The sequence below is a fragment of the Orbicella franksi genome, chromosome 1 (genome assembly GCF_964199315.1).
Source record: "Orbicella franksi chromosome 1, jaOrbFran1.1, whole genome shotgun sequence".
Classification (NCBI taxonomy): Eukaryota; Metazoa; Cnidaria; class Anthozoa; order Scleractinia; family Merulinidae; genus Orbicella; species Orbicella franksi.
In genome coordinates, this window is record NC_138145.1 from 34,949,975 (window position 1) to 34,969,821 (window position 19,847).

General features: G+C 39.8%; 1 protein-coding gene across 1 annotated transcript; it reads left to right on the forward strand.

Moving 5' to 3' along the window:
* Window positions 1–14,986: 14,986 nt before the first annotated feature.
* LOC145480729 (CUB and peptidase domain-containing protein 2-like) lies at window positions 14,987–17,334 on the forward strand. Its single transcript, XM_081459048.1, has 2 exons — window positions 14,987–15,264; window positions 16,431–17,334. Exons 1-2 carry the CDS (start codon window positions 15,198–15,200, stop codon window positions 16,589–16,591), a joined length of 228 nt encoding a protein of 75 aa, XP_081315174.1. The 5' UTR covers window positions 14,987–15,197; the 3' UTR covers window positions 16,592–17,334.
* Window positions 17,335–19,847: the final 2,513 nt, after the last annotated feature.

Consider the following 19,847-nt stretch of genomic DNA (forward strand, 5'->3'; position numbering starts at 1 on the left):
GTTTGCCGTCTATCTTTATATTACAATTATTCCAAATTATAGAGTCAAAAGCTTTAGAATCCGTTGAAAAATTTGAGCGAAATTCAGACCACCACCGCAGCATTTCTAAATAAAAAATCGAATTAATATGATAGTCATTAATATTATAGTTGCAGTGAAAAAAGAAAAACCTCCATAAGGTTTGAGCAAATGTCTAAGATAGCTTTTCCATGGAGACAGTTCAGGATTAAAAATTTTCGAAATCCATGCTAATCTAAGAGACTTAATTGAAGTCTCTAAATCAGTGAGATTTAACCCACCATAGTCAGAACAATTAATTGTAGCTCTTCTGGTTATTTTATCAGGCCCTTTCCACAAGAATTTATATATTATCGTTTGAATCAGTGATATAAATATTGAGGGAGGTGAGAGGATAGAAAATATATATACCAATTTAGGGAGAAGAAGACTTTTAATGATTGATACTTTACCAAATAAAGAGAGACCTCTCCAGCTCCACTGATGTATTTGTTTTTTAATTTCGGCAATCTTGTCGTAAAAATTTTTCTGAAAAGACACTTCTTTGTTATAACTGTAGCGTACCCCAAGAGCTTTTACGCTTTTGCACCATTTTAAAGATAAGGGTCTCTTGGGGCTGTCATGACACGAACCAATCCACATTGCCTCTGTTTTAGTATAATTAACCTTTAAACCTGATAGTTTTCCAAAACGATCAAGTAATTTAAAGAGATTTTGTGCGGATGTTAAATCGGATAAAAAGGCAGTGAGGTCGTCTGCATATTGGACAAGTTTCCATTTCATTAACTTACCGAAATGTTTGCTTCGAGCTAAACGAACGGCACAATAACAACTTTCTGCCAAACTCCTGCGATTCAAAACACTCGCTAACTTGAACACATGGCGACTAAAGTCTAATGGTCACGTCACGTGACCGGCAAAAATCTCCTAAGGGGAGTAGGGAGTGACAGAGAAACACTTGGTAAATCAAAATTTCTGGAAGGAGTGAATGAAGAGCTACTGAAAGTTTCATCATCAGAGAGAAAAGCGCCCTTTCAAATTGGAAAAAATCTTCGCCGGAGGTTTATAGGATTTACCTCTCTCCAATTGTACGCTTAAGGGTTGTTGAAGATTGACACTCACCCACTAAATGTGTAGCGCCGGTTCTAAGCTTCGAAATGAATCTCAAAAGTCTCAGTGCTGTGCATCGAAGATGCGAATCTGCAGGTTACAAACGGCATCAATTAATTAAAACCCTGATTAGAAAAATGTCCTTAAATATGAACAAAACAACAATGTAAATACAATAAGCATAAAATATATAGACTCGAGAATGTTTGCTAATTCAACAAAAAGTTGCTACGATTGAAATCAGCTTGGAATGTTTCTAATCTTCGTATTTCTAGCGTTTTCTTTAATGTCCATTTCTTTTACAACTTTACTTGTAGACGTATTGCATGAAGAATGTACACTCTTGAAGAATTACTGCGTAATTTTTGCAAGTGTGTTATTGCAGTTCAAAAGCGTGTTCAATTCCATTGCAAGAAACAGGCGAACTGAGCCAATTGCCTGCATGGGTAGATATTTGAATTTAGTTTTTTGTCAGTTAGGTTCTAGTAAGAGGTTATGCATTACGGGGATCATTTGCGGGCCTGTACAGTAGTCCTAAACAATAGCCCGTCACATAAATTTTTGACTTTGGGGTTGCTACTTTGCTTTCCATCAAAAATTGCCCCTAAAATTATTAAATTAAGCGGGAATTTAAAAAAAAAAAAACACCGGACAATTTTTTTTTTTAGACCGCGGACCTCAATAAGATTAATCCATATTCAACGTAATCCCAGAGTTTCAAATTAATTGAAACATTTTTAAGCTGCTAATTTTCAGAGTCAACCCAAGAAAAAATTGGGCTGATTTTCACTCACGTTGTTTGTTGCCTTCATTATAATTTTCTTTTGTCTCGAATCACCATGCTATTGTACATTTTTGTATATCATGAATTCATAAAACGCGGGATCGTGTCCCGTCGATTTTCCGGAAGCATACTAGAGTTTGCGAGTAATTAGATGTTATAAGATTCATTTAAGACCAGAAAACCATTTAGTCAAGTCTTGAGGACATATGGTTTGCAATAACATTTAAAACAGCTTGTTTTTGTTGTATTTTGACACCTTGAAACTTCACTCGCAATTTTATCGAAAACGCTCTAACAGATTTTTTTAAAATCTCGCCATCGTTAAGAAAACTATGTCAAGTCCAAGATCCCGTCGTCGTACTTCCAAAATTATCCCTGATGGCAAGTTATTCGGTCTTATGTAAAATGGGGTATGGCGTCATTTCGTTGCTATGAAAACTCAGATCCTGGTGAAATGTACCCATTTGAAACTTTTATCTTCCTCTAGCACACCAGTAAAGTTTGATTTTCTGTTGGATTGATAATGGCGGTGCTCAAGTCGAACCACCTTAAACTTGAGGTGTTAAATCAGTTGGCTATTTTTATTTTGTCGGTGATGTAGAAGAACCGGATGTTTAAATCGAGACCCGTGGAAGTATTTTTCCTCTTTGTTTGTAACTGAACTTCTTTTTCCACGGGTCTAGCGTTTTGTACGGGTCCGCAAATGATCCCAGGACCGCAAATGATCCCGGCCCGGAAATGATCCCCGATAGGGACCGCAAATGATCCCGACTAAAAAATAAGGAATGCCATGGATGGTGGGAAGGTGTGGATAGGGAATTGGCGTACGTGAATACCGATGTCTTTATTAAAGCCATCTTATAATCATAATGGCTTACGACTTGTTTTTTTTTGTTTTTTTTTTTGTTTTTTTTCATACTTTCGACTAAATTGTGTTGCTAACTACGATGTTATGAATATCACCACTCAATCATCAAAACACGACTTGGCTTGCATTTCTTTGCAATTCTCAGTAAAATTATGATCAGTGCAACATACGCTACATATCCTCCTTTGTTAAACATTGATATTTCGGTGTTATAGTTAAATCACATTTTATCAGCCATTAACGCCACTCGTCTAAAGTTTTAAACTAAAATCTAACCATGAAGCAACTATTACAGAAGACGCTGTCACCTGAGTAGACCCACAAGCCTACAACGCTTCATCACTCTGTAAAACACTTAGTGTGTAGCACTGGAAATTTGAACAAATTTATTATGTAATTTTTCCTTGGTCGTATTTTGGCTTTAATTTCTCGGAAATGACTACTTGAGTATTATAAGAAGCCAAAATTCCAAGCTATAGTTATGAATATCAGCTTCATGACCATGCAAGCAAGGCCAAGGCTTGCACTTCGTTTTGACAATTAGCTGTTTGATAGATGTTTGATACTATCGCCACCGGGATTTCGAGAATGTTTACAAGTATGTGTTTTTCCAAGACTTCTAATTCAATAGATCGTCTTCACGTGACGTGTTTTTATCCCGCATTAGGTATAAGAGGCGGTATATTTATATCTATTTACAATTAGCGTGCTTCGTTTGGAAACCAGAGCATTTTGAATTTCAGGGTTATGGAGGTTGCGTGACATAAGGCTACGATCGAGTTTGTTGAAAAATATATACTTATCTCATGATATTGAGCTTTTTTGGAAGATAGAGCATTAGGAAAAGGGGTTATGTAAATGCTTGTTTGTTTAGTACTGATAATCAGTCGCCTAGAAAGCCAAAGTAAGTTCCAGATGTTTACACTATATTCCGGTCGCCATATTGGTGTACCACGGATGTACACCAACATTCTTACTGGGCTCTGTAAATTTCTGGGAAACATTTACGACGAATGTCTGAAGTTTGGGGAAACGCACAGGCCTAAAACTTGGAAAGTGTCTTATTTAGTTATCTTCTATAGCATACATTACAATTTCTTAGCTTTTTTTCATTGGTTGGTTTTCGATTTATTATTAACTCTTATTAACCGAGCTGGAGGTCTGTATGGGAAAATCTTGACCGAGGTCGTGAGTACAGACCGAACGCAGTGAGGTCTGTACACACGACCGAGGTCAAGATTCTCCCATACAGACCGACTTAGCTCGGTTAATAAGATGTTTATTATATGGCAAAGAAGAAAACTCTAATTCGTTTAATGTAACTGGTTTGCCGACAGTTTGCTTGCGAACGGCGATGAGCTTAACTTAAACCTGCCGAAATTTGCTCGTTCTCTTTACTTATTTGTTCTGTCATCAGGCTTTTTGGCAGTGCCATAAATGATTGAGAAGAAAATAAAAGAAAATGGTGAACATTTTTGTATTTTAGTTTGCTACTTTGTCAACGCAAAATGAAACCGGTCTAGCTAGATGCCGGTCTAGATGGGAAAATCTAGACCGCGGTCAACATCGATTTCAGCCAATCATATTCGTGAATTCGGTGGTTCCCAGTCTTTGTGAGACGCAGCCATATAATAATTTTTATTATCGGACGTACAACGAAAAGAGTAACACTATTACTATTTTTTTCTTTGCACCATATATGGCAATGGTAGTTGGTAGGAATCCTACAGAATCCTACAGGGATTTCTACAACTACGTACGTCACTGTCCTACACGAAGGCATGGCTGCTAAGCCTTTAGCGCCTGCATCGATCTGAGCGCTTACTTAAACGTGGGATTTACTGACATAAAAATATTATGGACACGAATTCTCAGGGCGAAGAGGCAGCGTTGGCTTCTTCTGCTGGCAATGAACCTGAGGTATGTAACATTTGTTGAAGTGTAGCTACCTACCTTTCTTATGCAGTCAGAAGTAGTCCTCTGTGCTGTATCCCTGTATCACACTTTTGTCACTTTCACACTGTTCGCGGAAGCGTAAGGAAATTGAGGTGATTCCCTAGTAAAAGAACCCGCCATAGATTTCCGATGAAACTTGGTATGCTGCTGTTACAGGACAAGGAGATATTGAAAACGTGGTAAAAAGAGGGGGTCACCGTGCTTGTTTTCACGCCACAATGCTGACAAGTACGGTTATTTAGGTGACTTTTGGTAATCTCCGCGCGCAACAAACTCGATTTTTTTTCTCATTGTACTAGTACTACCCTGATCAAGTTAAAACATAGAAAATCACAGTTACGAAGGCGGTTTGGATACCCAGTCTTAATTAGCATAGATTTTGATGATTTCACTGTCTATCATGTTTGATATATTACTACGTCTCACATACCATCTGCCAGCCCTTTTGATGGTGCTATCATCAGCTCCACTGCGGGCAGCCCATCGGGCTGCTGATCTTCTTATGCTATGAGTAGTGAAAACGATCTGTACCCTTCGAGGAACAAAACAGCAACTGTGGAATATTTTTTTTTTGTAAAATGATGAAACATGTTTTTTAGTTCATAATTTTTGTACATGTTCTCACCTTCCTCTGATATAAATCCATGCCATTCCTATTTTTTGATCGGGATCATTTCCGGTCCGGGATCATTTGCGGTCCTGGGATCATTTGCGGACCCGTACAGTTTGCTGTATTTTTTGAGGGCTGGCTTAGGTCTAAAAAATATCCGCATCAAAGAAAGTGCTTTTTGATAGTGCTCGCAGCACGAAAGAAATGATCCAAAAAAGATGAAATTTGAGAACAGACTTCTGCTTTTATTTGAATTGTCCTTTTTTTTTTTCAGCATATTATTTACTACTTTCCGTTGCCACTCTCTATGGCATAAGCCTCCATCACCGAGTAACGCAATAGAAAGTGTAAACTACGTTTTTCTCGTGTTTTTTCCGTTAAACGGAGAGAGAATTCAGAAGTTTCAATTTTTACCTGTAGTCGCTACGAGCGTGGCTCCTCTCAATTAAAACATCTGCATGTTTCTGTTTTAGAACACTGCTAGTCAAATTAAATTCTTATTAAATATGACAAGTTTCAGATCGACTTATGTTAATTGAGGACGCGAACTTGCAATTGAAGGATGGATAAACTATTTTATCCACATAAGCGTTTAATCGAAGTCTGAACTTTATTCTATACGAAAAAGCCAAGAAATTCACGAAAATCGATTGTAAACTCAATAAACTAAACAGCTGGTAGGCGGTTTGTTGACATATTGAATGAATGCGCAGAATTATTCATCCAGTTTAAGAGCCAGACATTTGTCTATATGATCGTCAGCAAACATAACATCTAACTTGAACTAAAAAGCTAATAACAGTTGTCTATGACTAGTTTTGGTGGCATAAATTTATTAGTGGACGATTGATATATCGCTCGCTCGATCGACCTGTAGTCGCTCGATTTTACCTGCAGTCGCTACGAACGTGGTTCCTCTCGGTTAAAACATCTGCATGTTTCTGTTTTAGAACACTGCTAATCAAATTAAGGTCTTATTACGTTAATGTTTTTTTTTTTTTTTTTTTTTTTGGAAATATGACAAGTTTCGGATCGAGTTATGTTAATTATGGACGCGAACTTGGGTTTAATCGTAGTTTGAATTCTATTCTATACGAAAAAGCCAAGAAATTCACGAAAATCGATTGTAAACTCAATAAACTAAACAGCTGGTAGGCGGTTAGTTGACATGTTGAATGAATGTGCAGAATAATTCATCCGGTATAAGAGCCAGACATTTGTCTATATGATCGTCAGCAAACATTGCATCTAACTTGAACTAAAAAGCTACTAACTATGACAAGTTTTGGTGGCATAAGTTAATTAGTAGGCGATTGATAAAGCGCTCGCTCGATAGACCAATCAATTGAACAATTCGATATATAATTATATAACGTGGTAAAACATTTAGCAAAATAAACAACCTTTATAAGATATAGTCCTGTTTAAAATTATTTATGTAAGCTTTTCCCATACAGTAGCCTATAAAACGTGGACAAAATGTTCCATGATTATCTTCCAAACCATTGCCTATTAAGGAAAATTGACGTATATCGCCACACTTATTTGTGTATACACTATCTGTCATACACAATTCATCGAGGTACCAATAAATATCACAAAACTGAGCCTTCAGTTCCTTTAAAATGCTTGTTTATTTGTTTAAAATGAACAAGAGCCTTTAATAACCATTATTATCATATCAGGTAAAGTCATCTGCTTTCAATACATCTCGATAGATGACTCAGAGGTGTCTGTTTATGGCATTTAGTCCCATCCCTCTCTCCGCCCCTAATTCACTTTTCTCCAGCTGCTATCAGCTTATTACGCTACTGTCGTGTTTTTGGGTATGTTGATATCTTCCCTCTTCCCTGTTTGCTGCGAGTATTTTATTGCTTGAGGTTCCCATGGAATATTCAGGTGAGCATGATGTTTCTTTACATCACAAGTATATGCATAGGCACAGAAAGGTTTCTCTGGTTTCAATTAAATTGTAGAATTACAAGTGGAAGCTTAGGAAAGCAAGAAATGTTGTGAGAAGAAGAGGTCGTAAGCGACTGTTTCAACAATTTTTCCGTGTTCTTCTAAACTTGCACAAGTCATAGCAACATAGCTTTTATTTCGTGTTACTCGTTTTAGTATTTCTTGGGTATCTTTCTTCTCCGATTATAATATTTGCGGCCACGTTTTTTGGAGCATATCATTTATCTGTGTCGCAAGTTTCTGTAAAGCGGAACACAAAGCAATAGAGAAATAGAATATAAAAGTTTTTAATATCAAAGACATGAAAACTTAAAATTTCAAGGTTTTAAACACAGAGCGATCCTATAAAAGGCAAGGTCACGCCACCTTTGAAGCATTTTGTTGGCTTTTTGTGTAATGGTGGAAAGCCGAAATAACAGTTGCACAACAGAAGAAGTCGTGGAGATTATAGCGTTTTTTTTTCGTTACAACAACGGAGTCATTTACGTAGAATAATATAAGGTAAATAATAAAAATACATCGAAAATAAAACTTATATTAACACTTTAGAAGATACCTTTGGAAGAACAAAAACGATGAATTATCTTCTTCACTTCACGGAACATTCAAATTTCGCCGCTAACTGAAATAACAAAGCTGATGCCTGCGATCAATGAGCTATCGGTTTCCATTTATCTCAGCATGCCGAGAACGAAGAAAAATCTCGTAAGAGGTGACTTTCGTTAGCCTGTGAGCACAGACGGATTTTGGTGGGATATTCAAACTCATTCAAATTTATGAGCGTTATGATGGTGTATGCAAACAAAATGCAAATTGAACAACGTTGAGTTATTCCTCAAACTATTCTGTATTCAGAGTAAAGAAATTAGAGACAAAAAAGTGAGATTTCTCCTGAATATTGACGTTAGAGAGTGGAAGGAAGACTCATGGCTGAATGCAATAAAGACAAAATTTGCGTTTGTAAAAGGCCGACTGAAGTTTAGCAGCAAGACGGTACAACAGCACCCAATGTTCACCTTGTGGAATCTCTTTCAGATACCTTGCTGAAGAATAACCCTATTACCGTAGATATAACATATTACCTTCGTAGTCTGCTTGTACCTGAGGTTTTTTACGAGTTTTAGTTTCCAAACTTATTTCTCAGCCGCGTTAGTCTTCGAAGGAGCAAAGACACCTGGCATCAAAAGAACTAGACACGGCATTTTATAAATTTGAGTGAACAGCTCGAATTCATACGATAGGCTTTCACAAGTGGAGGAACAAAAATTATGAAGTCGAAATTAAAAAAAGTCAATTTTCTTTGTAAACTCTTCTCTTGAAGCTATTGTTCATTTAGTTCAAAAGGCATTGCTTACGTGTAAAATAAAACAGAAAATAATACACGTCGCTCTCCGGAATTTTGTGGCAACGCGCTAAAATTAGATCTGAGTGAATAAGCCAATCAAATGGGAGCGTTGGTCATCCGTTGGGATTTGTGATTGGCGGGCTGAAAACTTCAGCCTCCTTATTGCGTTCGTAGAACGCAGTCGTAATGTAGACTTGAGTCAAGTTTCATGGGACGGTGGATCTTGGATCTTTCGACACCGATTTGGCCGCGCCGTAGCAGGGGCAAAAACGAATGACATCATCGCCAAACCATGTGCTGTATGTCCATCCAATAGCCGTGTCCATCTGCTACGTCATTCTTGTTCTCTTTTGTGGCTTCTTTCGTTGTTTTCGACGTTTTGGAGTCTTCTTTGAACTGGTTTTTCACTCTGATTGCATTCGACAAAAAAGGGAATGCAGTCCCAGTGTAGCGCTTGCAGCGACTGGCAAATTCCAAAACGAGACGAAACAAAACGAGCTCTAGGCGTGTCGCGACAAGCTAGTGGGTGAGACTACTTTACAGGTCGTCTTCAAGGATAGACAAGTAAACCACGGAAAACCAAAGTTGACGGTTATCGGCGATTTATTGCATCAAAGTAAACGATCGTAAACTGAAATAACAATATGTAACGAATTTCTATCAATTTAGCGGAAAGGTTGCGTGACAAATAGTCAAAACTTACACGAGTCAAACTACCGATTGGGAATCGATAACATAACGAAATTGAATAATACAACACATCAAAAAATAGCCAGCGTAAATACTACGCTAAGATACTAAATAAGATTCGATCACAGAAATACACAACAAAAAGAACTGATTAACAGCTCAATGCTTTCGAACCTAAAAGGTGGGCGTTCACTCTAGTAACGTTAAGAACATTTTCTAATTTAGACGATCATAAATCGATTAACATTGTACAAATGTTTCTTTGTATTCCTTCGCCCATAGCTATAAAAACGCAACTTAATCAAAATGACAAAGGTACTCACATATCGGTCCCGCTTGAACCAAGGGTTAGGAAATCAAAAACATCAAGAGTTCAAGGTTGACAAGGCCACGCGAGAAGGAACGAAAACTACTTTAAAAGGACGCTAACTCAGATTTTATATGCGCGTGGTGACGCTTAAAGGTCTGATTACAAAACCAATAAAAAAGAAGTAAATATTGTAACTACCTTCGTAACTAAGATAAACAGACAATTATTAACTAATCATGATTGGCCTAGCTACTAAGTAGTGTCCTTAACACCCAGTGCAGACTAGAGTGATATGTTTTGGCCGGAGGAAAACAAATTACATCATCGCAAAGCACGTGTAAACAAGATTATTTGCTTTTTAGATCGATCGTTCGCGATCGCTTGTTTGTTGTTTTGATTCTGGACCGTGAGTGGCCTCTTTTGTCAGGATGTCACATTCACAGTCCAAAGGGAGTAAATCGGCTCCTAAATTCAGCAATAAAGATTCTGACTCGGAAAAGAAAGAAAGTGAAGAAGACAAGTCAGACAAAGACAAATTCGACTCGAACGATTTTGACAGATTGTTCAAAGGAATCAAGAAACCCGCCTTAATCGTCTTCAGCGGAGATAAAGACCTTTATCACGAATGGAAAGTGCAATTTGAAATATTCGTGGATGGGATGAAAGTACCAGCTAAAACCAAGATAATGATGTTGAAAAATTCTCTATCTGGCAAGCCGTTACGAGTTGTGGAGCAGTTACGTTACACATCTAGACAATATCAAACTGCCTTGGAAAAACTTGATCAGAAGTACGGAGGTGAAAAGCGACTTTTGCAACGTTACCTCGAAGCCAGTTTGCGTGCGTCTCCTGTCGAGGAGACTAACCTAAAGGAGTTGGAGATTTTCTGGGATCGTTTAACTGACGTTGTGGTTAAGCTTGAGAATAGCGACCAGCATCAAGAGCCCGCAGGAGTATCTCAACTTACATTGCAGTGCAACGAAAGTTATCAGGGTCTCTTCTTAACGTGTACCAAGAGTGGTTGCACAGGAAGCCCAGGAAGGATGGACTATCGGTATTTTCTAAATAGTTACAGAAGCAAGTTGTTTATCGTATGGACGTCGAAGAAGTTAAGGAGAGAACAAAGAAAAAGACAGAAGATATATCGAGTCAAAGAAACACAAGCGTGAGAAAGGAGCAGTTCACAACGTTACTAGAGAGCCCACACCCAAGTGTGTTGTGTGCCATGGATCTCACTAAGTAAACGCATGCAAGAACTGGGGTGAAACATCCATTGCGAATAGATGGGAAATCGCAAAAAAGAATGAACTTTGTTATCGTTGTTTGAAATCAGGCCATCGACGGAAGAATGGTCCGGAAAACAATCGCTGTGGTACCAATGATTGTAGAAGCACCTATATCACTTCCATCTGCACTTCGAACGTCGATTTAATCCGCATGAACGTGTAGACGCTGCTGGAGAGACACAAAGCGCTTTCGACGACTCTGAGTCTGCAGGGGATGTTGTAAGAAAGTCTCGCTGACGTTAAAGAGTCTCAATGGGGAGACCCAATCTACTGTTGAAGGATGGACACTGAATGATATGTGTCAAGACTTGTCTCAGTCCAGACTGGAATCAACACAAAATCAAATGGGAACACCTTAAGAATATTCCATTTCCTAAAGCCCCTGGAAGGAAAAATATTGACATTCTGATCGGATCAGACCATCCTGAGCTTACGCTAGCCTTAACAGAATGTTACGGTCCAATTGGAGCGGTCCAAACGCCGTTGGGGTGGACCTGTGTTGGGCGTTTGCCAGCCCTTTCTTCAGCAGAGAAACGTTTGTTCTCTTAAGAGAAAAACCTCCTCAAGAAGCCAGATGTTGCGAGACGTTACAAAGAAGAAGATAGAGAGACCACCAAAGTGCGCATAGTATTTGACTCGGCTGCACGTTGCAAGGGTGTTTCCTTGAATGACGCGATGCTTACCGGGCCTAAACTTTAACGAGATATTCTGGGGGTAATTTTCCGATTTACACTGAGACCTGTCGCCCTAGTAGCGGACATCAAGGAAATGTTTTCTCAGGTTGTCCTCGCTGAGAAAGACCACAAGTATCACAGACTGTTATGGAGAGATCGCGATACCACAAAGCCTGTGGATGTATATGAAGTAGTCCGTTAAACGTTTGGAGACGGAGCATCCCGTTATCTCGCCCAGGTCGTGCTTCGCAGCCACACCCTAGACTTTAAAGAGAACTACCCAGCAGCAGCTATGGTCCTACTCCGAGATATGTACATGGATGATATCTTTCACTCAGAAGAAACTTTAGAAGACGCCGTTCTCGTCCGTGAAGATTTGACAAAGGTCCTGGGTGGTACTGGTTTCCGTGCCCAAAAGTGGTGTAGTAATCGAACAGAGGTGCTAGAAGAAATCCCATAAGAGGATCAAGCAACTGGAGTAAAGCTTGACGACTCAGAACTTCCGAGTGTCAAGACATTAGGAGTCCATTGGAATGCGATGAAGATGTTTTCACGTTTATTGTCAAAGAAATCAACCCGTCCTTTTACACGAAGCGAGGAGTGTTAAGTCGTATTGCTACACTGTTTGATCCATTGTAGTTCTTGGCGTCATACATCATCAGAGCAAAAATGGCATTACAAGAAGCCTGGTTGCGTGGTGTTGAATGGGATGAAGAGTTTCCTGACGATTTAAAGTTGACTACTCATCAGTGGGCCAAACGGTTGCCAGAAGCTCCACAGGTCAAAATCCCAAGTTGCTATCGACATTACGAGGAAGCAGTGGAAGACGTCTCACTTCATACATTCGTTGACGCGTCACGACTAGGCTATGCCGCAGTAAGCTACGCCAAATACGGACACGTGAGTGGACAGATCTCAGTTGCCCTGGTAACAGCCAAAGCAAGAATAACACCGATTAAATTCGTCAGCATCCCACGCCTTGGGTTAGTTGGCAGCAGTACTCGGAGTTCGGTTAGCTGAAACGGTGTCTGAGAAGCTAGAAATTCCGCTAAGTCGACACACCCTGTGGACGAAGAGTATGGATGTAATCTACTGAATCCAGGGTCACTCAAGACGACTGAAATCGTTTGTTGCTAATCGAAAAGCCGACATTCAACGGAAATCGGACCCACCTCAGTGGCAACATATACCAGGAAAACAAAACCCCGCTGACGACGCAACAAGAGGTCTGCACCTGAAAAACCTATCCGCTGAAAGTCGCTGGTTCCAGGGACCTGCCTTTCTACATGAGGGGAGACATCCTGGCCTCTAGAAAGTCGCCTGCGTTTGAGTGATTGCAGTGAGGAAGGTAAACAAGAGCTGGCTAAAATCAACCTCGTTTCAATGCAAGCAGTCCCTGCACTTGTTTGACATCGAGAGGTTTTCTTCCTTCCGCCGATTGTTAGGAGTTACAGCTTGGATCAAGAGATTCATTTCCAAAAGTAAAGGAGCAAGTCATCAGAAAAGCCAAGAGACCGGAAACAAGCAAACGACTCACTGGAAAAAGTCCTAGATCCGAAGGAAATCAGTAACGCAGAGAGGTACTGGGTTCTAGCAACTCAAAGAGAACGTTTTTCGGTGGAATTGACAACCGTGAGAGGAGGAGGAAGTGACTTGACAAGCAGTCCGCTGTGGAGATTGTCACCATTTGTGGACAGTGATGGAATCCTACGTGTCGGCAGGAGCCTAGAAATGTCCAATCTACCTTACAATGCCAAACACCCTGTCATATCATATTACCGAAGAAACGTCACGTCTCAAAACTTGTCATCGCCCACATCCATAATCAAGGTCATCATAACGTCGGAGTGAACTTTACGCTTGCTTAATTATTACGACAGAAATACTGGATTGTCAATGGGAGAGAAAAAATTAAGCGATGGAAACGAGATTATAATGTATGCAAACTCGGAAGAAAACGCAGAGGTGAACAAATCATGGCACCCCTACCTCAAGCCAGACTTGGCAAATCATTGCAATGTTTTGCTCATTGTGGAGTCGATTTTGCTGGCGCTTTTGTCATTAAGCTGGCGAGAAGGGTGACTGCGAAGCGTTATCTGTGCCTCTTTACCTGTGCGAGCGCACGAGCAGTTTATCTAGAAATAGCTTACTCACTGGATACAGCCAGCTTTCTTAATGCATTGTCTAGACTGGTCGCCAGACATGGAAAACCGGGGGTGATGATAAGTGACAATGGCACTAACCATCAGTGGCGATTTAACCAACCCCCCACTCCCCAGCTGGTGGATCGTATCATGGAGGAATTTTCGAAGCCCTTATCAAGTCTGCTACAAAAGTTTTATGTGCAATCCTTGGAGAGTCAAGAACTACGGATGAAGAGCTACTGACCGCGGTGGTGGAAGTAGAAGGAATTTTAAATTCCGGCCCGCTCAGTTATCGTAGCAGCGATCCCAACGATGAGCATGTTTTAACATCAAATCATTTCCTTTACGGCCAAATGGGTGGACAACTTGCACCCAGGGTCATCGATGACATTGCGTTCAACCCCAGAAATCGATGGCGGTTTACACAAGAACTGTGCTGGAGAAGACTGATGAAGAAATACCTGTCGACCCTGAACACTCGAAGCAAATGGGTTGAGCAGAAACGCAACATTGATCCCGGTGATGTGGTCCTGATGGTGGATCCCGGCAACCCACGAGGGCATTGGTCTTTGGGTCGAATTCAAGAGGTTTTTCCTGGCCCTGACGGGAAGGTCAGAGTTGAACACGTTATAACAGGAGGCAAAGATTATGTGCGACCAATCACAAAGTTGTGTCCGTTAGAGATATAAATAGGACGGAAGGAACAGAACACAGTCCTGTTCGAGGGGGAGGATGCTCCGGCGAACGCTTGTTCCTTAACACTAACAACGTCCGTTGGGACGGACGAACAAAACACTGCATGCTTGAATTTAAGTCTTAAATAATTAATATTCGAATCGGTTGTGTCGGTTGGTTGTCGTTCAGCAGTCGCAGTTCGGACTAAAAACAGTACGTTTAGTCGCTGCGTTTTCGTTTCGATTTTTGTAATAGTAGTAGAATTTCGTATCGTCGATGCAACTTGTCATAGGCGAAGACAAAACATTTTAGCTTTTTGAAGTGACCTTCTCCTTTAAGGTAAAATCCTTTATCCAACTTTTGCATTTGACGACTGATTGGAATACTTTACCAGATGCAATTAGGAACAGTTCCAACATATTCAACTTTTAAAGGGCACCTTAGAGTATTTCTTAAGTTTATTTTATAATTTATACATTCTTAAGTTTAACTTTGTGAATGTAGATTGACTAACGTTTTTAGACTTTTAACTTTTAGCTTTATTGATATGCAGGGCCCCTCTGAAAACCACTGGACGCAAAAATCTTATACTCTTGGCGGGTTTTCCTTTAATCATACGTAGCAACTGACACGGTTGCCCCCCTCCCCCTCCCCAAGAATCTTTGACAGGCTTTCTTCCAGCTAATTTGATAATCATTTCTCTGCAGAAATGGCAATTAACAAGTAAAAGGCAACAGATTGTGAGACAAAAAAGACTTCTACATCATGAAAATGCTCTTCTTAGTGCTCGTGCTCTTGTTGAATGATAAGGAAGGTGCTCACGCAACACAAGGTAAGCAGACATATTGTGTCGATATGCCATCTTTTCTAATTGTCGTAGTTGATTGTAACAGATGTAACGGGAGAGGAGGAGTCGTGTGAAAAAATAAAATTAAATGAAAGAAATGTAGTAATAGACAGCTTCAAACGACTGGTACATTATAGTAAAACAGTGAGATTATTCGCTGTCGAACTGCACTCGTGATAGTTGACTCGGGATGCGCCCTTGTAAACGCCCTTGTAGAAATCTCGAGCTCATAATCTAATTCTTAATTATATATTAAGCTAAGGCAAATTATATATTAATCTAAAAAACTTAGGCTGTACTATGGTAAGGAACACTGTTTGGTATACAATTCACGCAAAGTGTTACGATATTGATGTAATCTAGGCGTTTTTATTCACTTCCTGTCGAAGTGTTTACAATCACGACTGCCGTAGCAACGATTCTTTCTGTCTAGGATTACCGCCTTTATGTATGTTCTCGTGAGTTGCTATTAAAGAAACAAAGATTTCTTTCCTTCAGTATTTAAAAGGTGCCAGAATGACGTCACTGCTTTTGGTAACGGTGGTCGATCCAGACCCCCTAGTAGAGCATTTTCAAATGACCATGACCATTTCTCTATTTTGGAAAGTGCAAAAATGTCCTGTAAGCTAGAGACCCAAAGTTCCCAGGTCCTTGCGCCTTAAAGTAAGGTGGACCCGTTTGGGCAAGAAGTGTTTTTGTTGATCAGAGCGGAATGGGTTGGGGGGGGGGGGGGGGGTGAAGGTGTGGTCGCCTGCTCTGTCCCCTAAGCCCGCCACTAATAGACAATCAAAGTGCTGGCCGGGTAGACATTCCAACCTAGTGAATTTCTACTTAATTACACTCCCAAATATATATGATGGGAACATCGACGAAAGACGTTTTCGGCCAATAAAATCAAGTAAATGCGTCATAATGACGTCGCATTACGCTAGCGTATCTGTAACTATATCCTCAGTATCCTATTTTCATTTGGTGGCCAAAGCATGAGCGCTTTACATGGTGCGGGCCTCTGAAGGGTTTGAGACAGTATTCAATATTCTTGTTTTATGGTCTGGTGTTATCCTATGCATACCTGTTGTGCAATGTGTTTTCTCAAAGACAACTCATATACATGTGTAATTTATATGACATATATACTTTTCCTTAACCAGGATGTGGTTCGGTGGTTAATAACACACTAAAAAGTCCTGGATATCCTAACAACTACCCAAGCGACATGGACTGCAGTTATACGATTCCTATACCAGACAACATGACGATGAACATTTCCTTCATCGATTTTGAATTGGAGGATCATCCATCATGCAGGTAAGCACATAGCTGTCACTTCAAGCTTTTATATCTACTGCTGTCTAAAACACGATCTGTTTCTTCCTTTAACTTGTTAAGGATTAATTGGAGTGGAGTGAATGAAATTTGATGAGAATCTTCGTGCTTTATGAAAAATGACAGCTAGTCAGAACAGAACTCGGATCGAATCTTAGACTCTTGCAATGTCCTTTGGTGGGGCCGGAGGGATACACAGGCAACTCTGGTTAATTTAGGGTGCCGTCTTCAACTAAAAGACAGCCGAATGTTATGAAAAGTTGTTTAACAACCTCAGTTAATAAGTTAACACACTTCTCATAGTTTCTTGACAAATTAATCATTGAATCTTTTGCCGATCACTGTGTGAATGTTAATGACGATAAACTAACTCAGTTGTTAAGTAAAACTTTGATCATGATAGCGGCGCCCTGCATGCCTTTACATCATAATAAGCAACACATTTGAATCCATGGTTTGAACTGCTGCGTTTACTTTGAGGGAAGAGCCATTTTGATAGCTCTGAGTGGATATAAAGCTTCTGCGTTCTAGCGGAATAGGAAAAAATAGAAGCTCTTCTCCGCTTTGCCAGCCTGACATCTTGTCAATCTCTTCGGCATGTCACATTTCCCCGATATAGACCTAATAAGACAAAATGCGAAAATGAGAGTAGCTGTGGTATATTGTCTCATATCCGTTATTGGTATACATGTGTTACAAGTCAGTCCGTACAAAAAAAAATTCAATATATTCTCCGTACGGTCCCGACCAAGCTTGGCTATGAAGGAGGTGAGATATCTGATTGCTTTATCTTAGTTAATGGCCCTTTGAACTAACTGAGTTGGGTAATAATGGCCACTTATTTCGTTTCTTATTCACAGGTATGACTATCTAGAGATTGTTTATGACGGAATAATGGTTGGTAAGTACTGCGGCCAAAGGACTGGGCAGAACATTCTTTTAACTGGAAACCAGATATCGATAAAATTCTACTCCGACGGTAGCGTAACAGAAAGGGGATTCCGGATATATTTCAATGCTGGTCCACACGGTAAGTACTTTACCTGATTTCTAATGTTTGTTATATAAAGATGGATATTGAGTATCTTTGCCACCTTAAAAAACTGTTAACAGGCCTGTTTAGCGAATGTAGCAAGTCTTAGTTGCTTCAGTTCGCCGAAGGTACGATTACGTGTCCGTCAGAGACTGTCCTTAGATCACAGTGGAATCCCTAACGTAACTCGCTCTGAAATTATGTTCGGCTGTATTATTTAACGTACAGGTGCCAGCGGTGTTATACCTGTAAACACAAAACGTAATGACCAGTAAATTTACACCCTTGCAGCCGCTGTTATTATTTTTTGTTTTTGGTTTGTGAGCCCGGGAAGGGGGACTGGGACTCATGACATCATGTCGTCGTTTGTCGCCTGAACGATGTCACATTTACAAATGTCCACCATCTGCTTTTATTTATTATTCACTGTTTCTAATTACAACAATCATTACCTGATACAATTTATAGAGTTTGATACAAATTATCATTCCATAAGAGAAAAAACTGTCATATATCAAAATTCGCTCACAACACCACACAGCAGGCAGATCTTTGTAAGAAATAAATAGCGGAATACTACAGGAAATCTACAAAGATTTTGACAGGATTGCATCCCATCTTTTCCTGATACCATAAATCCTCGAATTAACACCCGGGGCGCTTATTTTAAATTTAGGAGAAGATGGGAGCGCTTAATCGAGGAAGGGGGGGCGGGGGCGCTTATTTAGTTTTTCCCAAATCGTGGCCTGGCGTGATCATTTTTTAATTACATCGTCTGCGCGTAAACAACAGCATAAGCTGTTTATCAACCTGAAAAACTGATCCTAAAGTTTAAATCGCGGCACCGTTAATACTTAATGTGTTCAACTTGTTCACTTAACTGTCCTTGACGTGTTCACAAACTGAAACAAAGTACAAATCTAATAAACTACACGGTGATAACTATACATCCTTTGTTGGCTCAGTACTCGTCCACAAAATGGAGGAAGGGGAGGGGGGCGCTTATTCGAAGGGAGGGGAGGGCGCTTATTTTAAATTTTGTCCAATAGGAGAGGCGCTTATTCGAAGGGGCGCTTATTCGAGAGGGGGCGCTAATTCGAGGATTTACGGTAGTTACGAACTTCCCATTTGTTTTGGTATACTCAAATTCTTTGTTTCTAACTTAATTTTAACTTTGTTTAGAAACATAGCGAAATCAGAGTATCACCATCTTGAATTTCAAAACTCTTTAAGATATGTCTTTGTAACATGGAAAATCTCAGTAAAGCAAACATGTATGTACCTTTAGAGTACCTTTAGAGCTGAGTCGCGTCCAAGCAATGTAGCGCGTCCGGTGTAAACTGTAGATACCTAAAGCCCTATAGCAAATTAAAGCTTACAGAGCTGATTAGCTTTCAAACTATACCAAGAATTTTGAAATAAAATGAATTGTCGAATTTTTTACGGCATCTAAACATGAGCATCCAAATCACCTTTGGGGTCGCTTTTGAAAGCTACCAGTCAGAGGGAATTTGTTTGTTTGCCCTCAAATTTGGACAGTACCTAGCTTGACATATAAACAACAAAACGTGTCTGCGAATGTTTAATTATTTGCAAATATTTTTTTTCTCCCAGAGCGATTTTTCTACGATCACTCCATAATTTTTTTCATCCTATTTCGAAAATGTCCTGTAGCTTTTCACTGAAATTGAATAGGGCAAATCGCAGACCTATGTCTTTTTAGCGCTTTGGGTCCGGAAACTGAAGGGCAAATTAAATAAGCGAAAAACAAAATTCGCTTTGACGTGTAGCTTTTAGAAGAGAAGGTGATTCGGACGCTCGCATTTTGAGGTCGTAAGAAATTTGACATTTCATTTCATTTCAAAATTCTTGGTACAGGTGAGACAGCTTTATAAGCTATAATTTGATATGGGAGATTAGGTATCTACAGTTAAAACCGGACGCGCTACTTTGCTTGAATGTGAGACACCCCTAAAGGTATACGGTAACCATAATTTCTGTTAAACATCCTTTACAGACATGGTTGATCTAGAAATGTCAACGCGAGTAACAAAACTATTGACAGACCCAAATATTCCCTGATAGATATTGCGAAAGTCACAAAGTGAGGAAAGTTTAAATTCAGCCCAGGTACCTTAACCCCCCACCCCCTCCCCTCGCCCCCCTCACCTTTTCTCCCAGGGCCAAATAGGGTGAATGTCCAGACAAG